The 13,560-nt window shown below is 41.1% G+C and overlaps 1 protein-coding gene across 1 annotated transcript in view; it reads left to right on the top strand.

Annotated features, from left to right (window-relative positions):
- scp2a (sterol carrier protein 2a) overlaps window positions 1-13,560 on the top strand; it is a 99,510-nt gene that overhangs the window by 37,546 nt on the left and 48,404 nt on the right. Inside the window, exons 10-11 of the mRNA XM_041208596.1 lie at window positions 167-314; window positions 1,580-1,687. Coding sequence (XP_041064530.1) covers window positions 167-314; window positions 1,580-1,687 — 256 coding nt within the window. The remainder of the gene's footprint in view (window positions 1-166; window positions 315-1,579; window positions 1,688-13,560) is intronic.

The raw sequence follows: 13,560 nt of genomic DNA, 5'->3' as shown, positions 1-13,560 counted from the left end.
CATTTAAATAGCCTGTTTTATGCTCCTTGTCTTGGATTGTACTGCAAAAATTATCAGTGGAGTAAAGTTGTAGTATCACACAATTATCATTGTCTCAGCACAGGCAATGCATTTAGGAGAGGAAGGGAGAAAATGAAAGAGACCTATGCTTATTTTCACTTTGCAGGTTGGATTTGACATGACCAAGGAGGCAGCAAGAAAATGTTTTCAGAAAGCTGCTCTCGAGCCTAATGATGTGGATGTCATTGAGCTTCATGACTGCTTTTCTGCTAATGAGCTCATTACTTACGAAGCTCTTGGGCTTTGTTCTGAAGGTAATTATTGCTTTTGGTTAATTATTTATTTGTACTGTAACTTGTGATGGTTCCATTAATGAGTTATTCCTCCCACAAGCCAGTATGTTCCTAGAAAGGTAGTTGTAAGCTGAATAAATTGAACTTGGAGGTTTATTAAGAAATATAATACTTCCTGTTCACTGGTATGTTGTGAATTGTAAGTATTAATGTTAATTGACCTGTTTATTCTTTTCTGTTTATTTTCTATACATTTTCTTGGATGCATTCCCCATTTTGGTTGCCATTGTTGTTACAGCAGCAGGGGTATTTTGCTTCGAACTGGCTGAATAAAGGTTCAGATTCAGAAATTAGAAGAAAATTTGTAATGAAAGCAACCTTTTCTTACATTCAGACCTGCCTTCGCATGCTATGTGTAAAACATCTCACATATTGACTTCCCAATTTCTGTAATTTCTTCAGGGAAGTATCTGTAACTTTTCCCGATTCCCTGGTAATTGATCCAAAATCTAGATTACCTCGGTGAGCGTTATTTTAGCAATTTTTAACCCAAATTTGACAGGAATACCCCTCTGCTCCTTTAACCTGAGAGTGGCATTTCCATATCTGAAACCCACTTTCATTTTAAATAGAATTACTAATTTGATCAAAATTGTGTTTTTTATTTGCTGTGAACATGCGCCCATTTGCAATGTGTCTGAAACGGTCTTAAAAGAATTTTACACACAGCTGGTGCAGACTTCAGATGTAAATGACATTGATCCTAATAATCTGACTAGATTCAAATTTTATTTCTATCAGTGCACTAACTAGCTGCATCATAATCTTCCTATTGAAAATGTTTCAAAAGGGAAAGGTACATGCCTTAATTGTCTTTTTTTTGTCTATTTAATTTTCCATTTGTAGCTTTTCTGATTCCTTGCTGGAGGATAAGTAGCATAATAGCATTCAACGCCTGGACTCATACGTTGATCAAGTGACCAATCTTTATCAGAGTTAACTTGTACATGGGCATACCAGTGTGAATCACTACCTGTAGGTGATAAAGATACATGAAGAAATTTTGGATAGTAATTCAAAAAATATTTTTCAGATTCTACCAAAATTGAAACTGAAAATTAGAAGCATTTACAACTTTATCAGCGCCACTGAAATGTAGAAAAAATGTTTGAATTCATGTAATTGTTTACCAGATACCCTTGTCTCCTAAAACATTTTTCACACATGTGTAATTTAAGTTTCTAATGCCTTTTGATTTAATGCTGAATTGGTGTTTGTCCTTCTAGGTAAAGCTGGACAGTTGATTGACAAAGGAGATAATACATATGGTGGAAAATGGGTCATAAATCCAAGTGGTGGACTGATATCTAAAGGACATCCATTAGGTGCTACAGGTATTCCTATGTTCAGATATCCTGCAGATTGGCCTGAGCTGCAATATTGCTGCTTGATTGAGCGTAATTAACCTTCATAATGTGCAAGGAAGGCAATAATCAGAGGTAGTCACCGAGGCTACACTTGCCGCAATCCTAATGTGAGCTGCAGAACAGAATTGCTGAGAATGTAGAAGCAGGTCACAGCTGAGTAGGTAGATCCTACACTCTACTTTGTTGTTTCAGCACAACAAACATAATAATGCAATTCAAAGATTAAAATCTTGAATTCAAGTTATTATATGATACTCCCTTTTATATTGCAGAATCATTTATTTAGTAAACAGTTCTGCAATGTGCCAGAATCCTTGATGTTTTTTTTGTGTGTGCTAGTACTGATAGCAGCAAATGGACAACTCTGTATGTCAGTAATTTAAAAGCCATAATTGCGACTTTAATTGGCTGGTTATAGACTTTCTCTGATAGCTGAAGAATGTCAATAGAGCCTGGTAATGCAGAAGTAGCACTGCTGGACTCTTTCTTTTGGTCCAATCACAAACATAAAATCCAACTTAGTTAATTCACACTGGTGTCATTGTTGACACCGGAAGAGCCTTGGGAAAACCATCTTTGAGGGTCTTCATTCCTTTACAACTGTAGCTAGTTCTTGAATATATACTATATATATGTATGCAGTGTTCTTTTATTGTAGATTGGCAACAAAACTTTACTTAGGCCTGGATATTTCCTATAGCTGGTGGACTGGGCGGGAGGGGGCAGGGGCGGGCGCGGAGCCAATCACCACCCGCAATTGGCTGCGCACCGCCATTTCACGTGGATGAGCCAATTAAGGCCCGCCCAACGTAATGCGTGATTGGTAGCGCTCAGCGCTACCTGTGCGGACGGAGGGAGAAGGAAGAGTAGGGACTAGCGCTATGCACGACAGAGCGCAGCACAGAGCTGCCTCAGAGAGATTGTCACATGAGTTGGGACATGTTCGTAAAGGTGGGAAAATTTATTCATTTATTTTGTAAAAGCTTCAGTAAATCTCATTCCACCCATGGATAAGGTTTCCTGAAAAACACAAAAGCCACTTAAGATTGGCAGGCAGGCAAAAAGCCTAAGGTTGGATGGACAGCATTCTTAACTACTTTAGTTACTTTCTTAATGGCCTTAATAGGTCATTGACATTTTGGCAGGCACTCAGCTGACTCTTGTGTGCGCCTGCCAAACTAAATATTGCCTAGGCGCGTAATGACATTGGGACGAACGCCCATCATCGCGCGTCATTTTACAAGTCGGCGTGTCGGCCCCCCCCCCCCCCCCCCCCGCCCACAGCGCCGACTGGAAGATTCTGCCCTTAAAAGCTAATGGTCGGGGTTGATACTGTTACTCCTTTGACACTGCAAGCAACTTGTGGAATCCATACATACGCGTTAAATGTGGAAATCCAGATGTTGCTGCCAATGATTCCACACTTCACCATAAGGTACTCTTACGAAGATCCCACAGTTTGCAATCGATCCGTAATCACTGAATTGATGAGATCTTAGGCTGTCAATCTCGATGGACAGACCTGTGAAAAGTTACACCTTGTTAAATGAGGTGTAATTGGGCTTTCCACAATGCACTAATTTAATAATTACTGCTAAACAGCCACACTGGTCCTGAAAAATGAATTTTACATTTGTGGAATGTCAAATCTCTTTATTATAATAATTCCACATTTTTGATTTTTAGGATATTTCATCTTTTATCTTAATCCCATTTGTACATCCCAATCATTTATTTCACTCTCCGTAACATTTAATTAAAAGTGAAATATAAATAGAGCATTCTACATATTGTCAATGAGAATTCTTCAGTGTGATTTGTTACGTACTCTGCTTGATGACATCATCATTGTTGGACGACTGGAGATCCAGTTAACTCAGGCTTGTCCAACCTTTTCTCTTGGAGGGGGCCACATTTCCATTTTTCTCTCACTCAAGGGGCCGATGAGAGCATTTCAGAAAGATGAGGTTTGGCACAACATTAAACTGCATTGTTTTAAAAAAGTTGTGGTATTAAGAAAAGCAACAATTTGCAATAAAAATGACCAGCGTGTGAGAGCGTCAGAGTGTTTTTGTGCCAAGCTCACTCCCAGTCTCAGGGTGCTCATTCACTTAGCCTCACCCATTGTGTGAGTGGGTGAGAGTATGTGCTGGTGTGCAGTGGTAAGAGTGAGACGGGGAGTACACAGGCACAGACGCTCTCTCGCTTCCACACACGTCGGCACACACTTACACTCCTGCCGCGCATACGCACATACACGCTCATTCCCACACACACGCACTCACTCCCACACACGCATATAAACATTCATTCCCACACACATGCTCTCACTGACATGCATGCGCGCTCCTTCAGCCTCCCACACCAGCTCACAGTCCCTCACTCCCCCATTTGCTGCCGCCCCCCACCCATGCTCCCTAACCCTCGCCCTCACTCGCGCCCCCACACATGCGCCCCCTCACATCCTCCCCACCTGCATGTGCGCCCACCACACGCGCAGGGACTCCTTCGCCATCCCAAGCCCTTGCTGTCCCTTTCACAAGTCCTCTGCCTTGTGGTGCTCCCATCTCTAGCCATTGCGAGCTGCAGGTTTATCTGACAATGGTCATGGTCAGTTACATCAGGATGCCAAAATAACACTGCATCTCACTACATGCAAGGAAATCTTGATATTTTTCATATAATTAGATTTTGCAAAATTCTAATGCAGTAAATTATATTGCATAAGCTGGTGGATATTTTTGCAGAATGGGATAAAATGAACAGCAATGTGTAATTCTGTGCGCAGAGTTTACTGACTGCCATTTAGCTTGTTTCTGCACGGGCTAAAATGGCACCTAATCCAGAGAAAATTCAGTAAATCTGCTTCAGCTTTTCTGCAGAATAATAATCAAAGCTTTTAAAAATCTGCTGCTTGCTTTGACATCACAGGCAGTGCAGATCCGTGTACAGGAAATGCGTCCTCTGCAGTTGCAGTGTCACCAAACTTAGCCTTTTCAAATTTTACTGCAGGCAGTTTTGTTCTAAGCATATCTGCATGCGCACTTTTTCCCCTTCAGGGAATAGCGGGGAGGTGGTGGAAGGATTCCCAGGCTGCCTATCAGTCCGTTGAACCGCATCATAAACACTCCTTCCATGGCCCGTAATTCTAGGCATGGGACTCAAACCCGGAGCTTTTGACCCAGAGGTAGGGACAAACTGCCACTGCGCCACAAGACCTCCACTGAAGGCCTGTCAGAGGGATTAATACCTTGTTGTATTTGAACTTTAAATTACATACCACTAATGAAAATGCAGTTGAAATATTAATGTCTCTGTTTTGAGAAGTACAAATTGAGCAACCAACAGACCAAAACTCCCCTAAGTGAGAAGGGTTTAATTTGTTGGTTTCATACTTCCCAGTCTAATGTGTTTTGTTTGGAAAGGGGATTCATATCAAATGAGAGCAGGCTGGCCAACTGTGTAGTTTGGGATGACCAGTCAGTCATTTTGAAGAAGAAAATCTGGACAGGAAAACCCAGTTTTGGATTGTAGTTTTTCTTTAAGTGCATACATGAGCAGACCCATTGCTCACATGATTGATGCCTTTTTAGAACTCTCTTGCCCTGTTCAGTTATGGATTGATTAAGAAGTCATGCTGCTGGTGGAGCATGCTGTATATTAACAGATAAATGCATACCACCCTTCTCCTCATTAAAACAAGATTGCCTAGTCTTTAAACAGCTAAAGAACAGGCCAGTCAGTATTCATACATACATTTTTGTGTGCATGGGCAGAATTTAATGCCCACCCTGATTTAAGTCAGAGACAATGAAGGTCATGGCGGACCTTCCCACTCCTAGGCCATTTGAGGCCCTTGTGGCCAATCAAGGGCTTCCACTGCTATTCTTCAAGTGGCGGTGGGGAGTGCATACACCATATGGTGAGGCCACCTGGTGTAGCCTGTCAACCTCCCTGTGGGCTCGATGTTGGGGGGGCCCAATTGATCCGGCAACCTCTGCCCCAACAAGGGCCCCCACAGCAACAAGAACTATCCCAATACAAGAGACCCCCAGCCCTCCAACTGATCCCTCTCCCCTCCTCAGTCTGCCTGACTGGACCCGGCAAGCCCAACCCACTCACCTGTGTTACAGGGCCTGCTCTATCATAGCTGTTTCGGGGCCTCCTGCAGTCCCAGCAGTGACCACTGCTTTTGGGCACAAGAATTGCCACCAACTTTCTGGCTAGTGGACAGGCCCACTGCCACGGGCATTAATTTCAGCCCCATGTGTGCATATGTATGTTAAGGGTAAATTCAGCAATGATACACTCCTAGTATGGGGAACTCCTCGATTGAATTACTGATTTCATCTAGATTCCTTGATATTATTAAAGTCTATTCTGTAGATGTACTTAACTCAAACAAAACTTCATGTCTAGAGTGCCATATCACTGAAATTACCGTAATACCAGTGTAATCCAATAATTATGGAGGAAGATTTAGTAACAAATATTTCTGAAGTCACTTAAAAATATTAACTGTTTCAATCAAACTTTCATGGCATTGATTATGAGCAATATTTAAAGATAACATTTCTGTTTCCTTATTTTCTTCTATCTCTTTATCTGCAGTTTCCCCCACCTCTCCCTTATCTTTCCCTCACCCTTTTTCCATCGTCCTCTGATTCTTTCACCCTTTTTTTTATCCTGTTACTCAACCTCCTCCCTCTCTGTTTTCTCACTCTCTCTCACATGCGCACACCCGTACATTCTCTCAATGCCCTTTTAAATTTGCAGTTGATTAATTCATTATGGTTTTGCTTCCAATCCTGCTTGAAATTGCTAAACTTCTAGGAATTTTATGAGGAAAGGAACCGTAGCGCTCTAAGTGGCCCTGATTCATTTAGGTTTTGTAAACCTTTAAGCCCTAAATTGTAGGCCACAAATTCAGTGAATAAAAGTCTTTATCTTCTAATAATTGTTGTCACAATAAAGAAAGAATAGTGCTCCAGACAAAAAAATATTGGGCTGTGACTTCCAATAGAGTGGCAATTGAGTCAAATTGCCTCCCCACTTGAAATCCAGGGATCCTATCTCACCCGACTTTCCGCCTCAGGCTGGGCGCAATCTGCATAGTGCAGCTCACTCTTGGAGCCTACCGTCAAAGGCAGTTCAGTCCCAGGTAAGTAAGTCACACCCTCTTTTTTTTTATACAGCACTAGCTGCCATAAACCAGGTAAGTTTAAAGGGCCAACCTGGTTTAAAGGTCTTTGACAAGCCAGTGAGAAGGTAAGTGTATAAGATAAGTGGTTAGGATTTGGGGATGGGGGGGCAGGGGTTGGTTGGTTGGTTCGGGTCAGCTCTGGGGAGCATTGGGGGAGGTCGGCAGCCAGGCCTTGGGGTGGGCGGGGGAGTTGGGCACAGATGGGGGGGTTGGGTGGAAATCTGGACGGAGTGTGGGGGCAGGAGTTGGGCCTGAGTTGGGGAGTTGGGGGGAAGAGGGGAATCGGGCCTGGCTGGTGGGGTAGTCGGGCCTGGCCAGAGAGGGAGGTCAGTAGTCGGGCCTACCCACGGTGGGGAGTTGTCAGGGTGGCGGGGCCAGCAGTTGAGAGTCGGGCCTGGGAGAGAGAAGGGGGGAATATCGGCAGTCAGGCCTGGGGGGGGTTGCAGGGCAGGAGAGGTCGGCAGTCGAGCCTTGAGGAAGAGGGAGGGAGGGGAGTCCCATGGCGTGGAGAGGGTGGGGGTTAGGCAGGGTGCGGTTGTGTCCTGTGGGGGACAGTAGTCGGCAGGTAGGGAGTCCCGTGGTGGGGACGGGGATAATCAGGGTGGGGGAGGGGGGAAGGAGTCCTGTGGGGGTGGTAGTTGGGGGGATGGTGGGTAGAGTCCCCTGGGGGTTTGGCAGGTGGGTGTGGGTCTGTATAATAGATACCCAGAAGCTAGAAGTAGTTTTAATTCTTCTAACTTTTTCAGAGTAACTATTGACATATCACAGTCGGAAGTTTGCAATTTAATTGCATTTTTGGATGGTTCCCAGTGCATGGTAATTGTCCATTGCAAGATCGCACTCCCTGGACAATTGCTGTGCAACCCTTACATGGGAACTGACAACAGGGATGGGATTTCCCCAGCACATTTTTGGGGTACCCCCCAGTTACACTGCCCTGTTGCTTGGGAGTTACGATCCATTAAATAAAAACAAAAAAATGCTGGAAATACTCAGTGGGTCAGGCAGCATTTGTGGAGAGAGATACAGAGTTACGTTTTGAGCCTCGATGATCTTTTGTTTTTATTTCAAATGTTCAGCATCTGCAGTATTTTGCTTTTGAAAAAATATTAAATATTTGATAAAAAAACTATGACTCTTATTCTGTAGTATTGCGTTGGCTAATATAATAATCTGTAATTTATGTCAAAATGTACCTGATTTCTTTTTGTTGTTTTCAATTCCAAATCTGGTTATTTTTCCCTTAATGAAAGTTTGCAGAGGAAGATACTCCAGTCCAATACCAGAATCAGCTGTGCTCATTTCTCTGTGCCAGTTGCAAATTATTGATATATTCTGTGCTCTATGTTTTGTGTCCAGTGGGAATTGCATTGGAACCTGCCAAACTCTCCTTGTTCAACTCTTTTTCTCTCTCTAAAGTTATCCAAAATAAAAAGTCTTTCATCCCATGTGTTTGGGCTTCACTCAAACTCAGATTACTCAAAGGCAAGAATTGCTATGAAATTATTTACCTTTGCTGCTTCCACTTGGCAGGTCTACTGATATAAACAGGATTGTGAATCCTTGGGATTAGTTTCAGTCCTACAGTCCCCTAGTTTAAAAGATGGAAATGTTATTCAGACTGAAGAAGCGACCATCTTTTTGGATTTGGGCTATGCTTGTTTCAGTCTGTTATTAGTGATCCTGCTTCTGCATTCGATTATTGGCTGGGAACTAAATTCTGATTACACACCCTGTTCGAATCATTAGCCAATCATTAGACCTGATAAATTTTGGTATTGACACTGGCCAAAGACAAAATAGAGCAGCTTAGTTTCTTTATGAATAAGACTACTGTAGCTATTTGTCTATAAATATTTAAAATCTTGTGAATGATTTTCCTATACTGTAATTGTGAAGAGCCCCTTTGACCAATCAGATGGTAGAACCTGAGATCAACTAAGCATTTTATTCAGATTCTAGAGACAAATGTCCCTTTAACCAATTAGATCTTTGTCATATCAATTTTCATGGGATGTTTTTCTGAATGATAGGGTATGGAAGAGTGGGCCTTCCTCAGAACACTGCTAAGTTAGCTGACCTCAGACAGTAGAAATGAGGTATAGTGGTTGGCTTCAGCAACCCTGGCTTATGAGGGGTAAAAGCTAAACCAGTGTTCCTACTCCTGATTACTTCAATGACTTCTGCTAAGAAGTGCATTTGTGTCACTATCAAAAATGAGGGCAGGGGTCAGCCTCTGATGTGTAATTGAATAGATTGTTGGCATTATCCACACTTGTGCATGAAGAATGATCACTTAATGAGATACTGAATGGCTGCCAGTGTCTGAAACCATGTTCTAAGATCAGTCACCACCTTCAGGACATGAAGGAAGAAAATGGAAGAGAGTATTTAACACCAAGCCTGAATTTCCCTTATCTTTTTTGGCGATTCTATAAAACTTCTGCAGAAACCTTCTGCCCTCATTAACCATTAAGCAGTTTAAACCATGTTATTGAATTTGTGCCAATTCTGAATGGATTGTACATTTATGTCTAAAATTTCAGATGCTGCAGATCTAAAGTCATATTTCAGGAGTTTTGTGCCATTTTTAAAAATGCATCTTTATGGCATCAAAATATTTTGCTTTCAAAATTGAAAACTTCCATGGTTCAATTTAGAAAGAAATGCTGTACCAAATATGTATAAATGATGGTCTACAAAACTGTAGTTTTCATGTATAAAGAGGAAAATGAAGGAAGAATATGGGGTAAGTATGGCATTTTCTTTGGGCATAAACTACAAGGGATTGCAACAGAATCTATTTACAGAATAAAAAGTAAAATTAGGAGTAAAACTAAACGTTTGTAGCTTTTGTTTCCTATTTATCTTTGGTCACATAGACAAAAGAATACTGCAATGAAAAACTACATTGGATGATAAATAATGTAAAAGAAAAAAAACTGAATTTTAACAGTGACTAGAAACAGTGTGAGTCAGAATAAGTGCCACTTTCTTTGGGAGGACTGAAGGGCAGTGTGACGATAATGGTAATAATATGACAGCTGATTCAGTTGATCTGTGCTATTAGCAGTTATTAAAGGCATGAAAAGATTGACTCAAGAAGTGCTTATATTCAATATTTTATATATTCTACATTATGAAAATTCAATATCATGCTTATAGCCTCAAAACCAAACTGAAGCTTTTTGTTTGTAAGGTGACAAGTGTCCTTTAAAGATGGACTCCATTGAATGTAACTTACTAAATGCAAATCAATGTTGTCATTGTTTGATTTTACCTCTGGCTTTATGGCCTCATTTTTTATATTTTTAGAAACCGTCCTGCTGTTCCTGATTAATCTGCTTTTACCAGCTTGCGTCTTCTGCTAACATTTTACATCAAACTCCATCTGGAAAACATATTCTTTGACTTCATAACAGGAAATTATTCTTTTTTTAAACAACCCATATGCTCACCATATTAGCAGTGACCAATAATTTTACTATTGAGAATTTAATGGTTGGAAGATTTTAACAGTTGATTAAAAAATTGCCAGTCAAAGATCTATTCTTTATCTTTTTTACAAATTGCAGAATGTGCAGTAAAGGTTACTGCACCATATAGATTTTGAAATGTAATTTTAATGTTTTAACTAGTTTGAATTTACCTATGCATTGTGCATACAAATATATTCAGAAAGAAATTGTTGGACCAAGTTTGTAGATGAATCACAACAGGGAATGTATATAAAAAGGTCATATTTTAAGCTGTATAGGAAACAGCAGCTTTCTTTTTGTTCCTTTTTTTCCCCTTGGCCCAAAGTCATCATCTTCACTGGAGTACAGTAACAGATGCTTTCCAATCTAATGGTGGTCTTCTGATACTGTTTGTGCTCAGTGAGTAAGGCAGTAGAAAGTTCCTGGCACTATACTCTAGCAAAGTTCAGTTCTTTTTGCAGTGGGCTGGAAAATAGAATATAGAATTAGAACAAATGCTCTCCTGATGGTGTAATGGGTTTAGGAGCTACACCATGATAGCTAGAGCACTTTTTCCCTTCCCAGCCCAGCGATAATGAAGTTACTTGAGTGGCCATTATTCAATTTTGAGCTTTGACGGTAAGTGTTGGCGGGTAATTCGATAAGGGAGGGAGGAAGTTTGAACCTGTCAAAACCCAACAATTAGATGTTCACTTTCAGTAGAAATCACCTGGATAGCAATCAAGAGTAAATAATTCCCTTTCCTAATCACTGATCTGGCTATGGTCAGCTAACTCAATAAAGGGCTGAGCTTGGAATGTTCCTGTGTGGTCCAGCTGCTACAATTCTTATTCAGTCCCAGTAAATCAGTGGCACTGATGTTATCCCTTGCATGGCATGAACGCACCTGTTCTTAAAAAGCACTATCTTTTCTGGCTTATTGTAAGCAACACCATCATCATCATAACTTGTTGCTCCAAAACCATGGCCAGGACCTATCATTGTTGTTCATCTCAAGCAGAATAGTTCCTTGGGAGTGCAGAATGTTGGTAGAGGACATTACATCAGACGGTTTCACATGTTTACCACTCGCCGGATCATTTCTAGACTTTTATTTGCTCATATTGTCACCAGCTCTTGCTTGATCAAGAAAATTCAAGTGTTTTTGATCAAGACCAGTGCCTGGCAGACATTGTTTAGTAGGAACCAGGTTCTCCATGATAATCAGGGGTGGGGAGAAATGAATGTTGTCTATTTGTCAAAATGGCAGTAAAAGGAGAACTGAAATTCTGCTTTTGAACGTTCATCTTAATTTAAAAACAAATGAAAGGAATAGAAGGACATGTTGATGTGGTAAGGTCAAGTAAGATGAGAGGAGGCTCATGTGGAGCATAAACACAGAGCTGCTGGGTGACTGGCTGACTTCTGTGCTGTCAAATTCAATGGAATTTCCTAAAATGGAAATATCTTTGCTTTTTATGATCTTTTCTTTGCGACAGAAATAAGCCAGATGGTAAAAATTAGGAGTTCACGTTCCCAATAGATATTGTGATCATATATATATTTGGCAGGTGTAGGCAACTATTCATCAATGAAGGGAGATGGAATGTCATTTGAATTATGTGGCTGAAAAATAAATTATCAACATTTTTCTGCCCCATCTGTTGTATATCATTCAAAAATATGGTGTATTTTCAGTGAAAACAAAATTGCTAAGATTATTTCCAGATTTATGATTATTTTCATGTTACCTCTGCAAGTAATTGTAGGTAACAAATCTTGTATAGGCTATTTCACAAAAGTGTACATAATTTTGGTCTTGAGGCCCCAGAGATTTTATTTATTTCCATTATGCTACTCACAAGGAAATATAGAATCAGTAGCATGAGCAATATTAGGAACAGCTGTCAGACTTAGTAATGTTCCTGCTGCTCTTCAAGACCAGCTTCCTCCATTCAGTCATTTATCAGGCGATTTAAAATCATTGCTCCTCACAACCACTGTTTCAAAAAGCCCACATTGCTGTTCTTCCTAGACTGAAAAAAATCACAAATTTGATGATCATGCACTGCAGACTCACTAGTTCATCAGTATCCTATAATTTTCTTTCTCAACAACAACTTGTATTTATCCCTCAATTCAAGGATGATGCCTACTCACAGTTGTGAGTTTCTGTCATGGGTCTTCATGTGACCAAGCAGGCTGAATTTCGACCCACAGATCTTTGGGTACTTGAGTCCCACAAGGAGGTGGAGGGATTCAGAGTGCAGGATTTGCTTTCTTGTCTGCTCTGCTGTCATTTTGCCTCAACGTTAAGGTGCTGGAATTCAAAGTGTGATGCAGCTTAATGGGCAAGTTGTGGCCATTTTGTATGATTGGTAGCAAGCTTCTCCCAGTAATAAAGGATAATGCTGTCATGCTTCAAGGAGAGCTGCAGACTGTCTTTGAAGCATTTACTTTGTCTTCCCCTGGAACATTGGCTACTTGAGAGTTGAGGAAACAGAATCAGGCAGGTGAGATGATTTTCGGACGTGTGGACGCAGTGGCCGTCCATTGATTTTCTTGCTGATTTTGCCGGAGTTTTGTCTGAATGCCTGTGGAACTAGCTTCAAGAAGGACAGTAGCATTTGTTTGATGCTCTTCCCATTGAAGCTGAAGGATGCGGCGGAGCCATTGCTGATGGAATTTCTCCAGCACTCCTACATGTCATGGATGCACAATCCAGGTCTCACTGTAATACAGGAGTGTGGTGAGGTTTACTGATGTGTACACTAAGAATTTTGTTGACTTGCGGAGTTCTTTGTTGTCAAACACTTGCTGCCGTAGTTTGTAGAAGATTGAACAGACAACCGATTCTGTGTTGGATCACCTTGTTCATTGGTGGCCTTTGAGAGAGGTGACTGCTGAGAGATGAGAAGTGTTCGACATATTCCAGAGTCTTTCTTTCAGCATATATAGGAGGTGGGATCTTTGGCTGACCAGGTGTGAGTTGATATGAGTTTTGTTTTGGCAGCATTCAAGGACAGGTCAAATTTCTTGCATGCAGAATTGAAGACAATGACAGTTGCTTGCCAATGTCATGCAGAGTGGCCAATGACATTGCTGTCATCCACAATCTATAGATCATGTATATCTATGGTGGTCATTTTAGTTATAGTACTGAGGCAACTGACATCAAA

The sequence above is a fragment of the Carcharodon carcharias genome, chromosome 16 (genome assembly GCF_017639515.1).
Source record: "Carcharodon carcharias isolate sCarCar2 chromosome 16, sCarCar2.pri, whole genome shotgun sequence".
NCBI classification, from domain to species: Eukaryota; Metazoa; Chordata; class Chondrichthyes; order Lamniformes; family Lamnidae; genus Carcharodon; species Carcharodon carcharias.
Note: the sequence above shows the minus strand (reverse complement) of the source record. Positions and strands in the feature narration are given on the sequence as shown.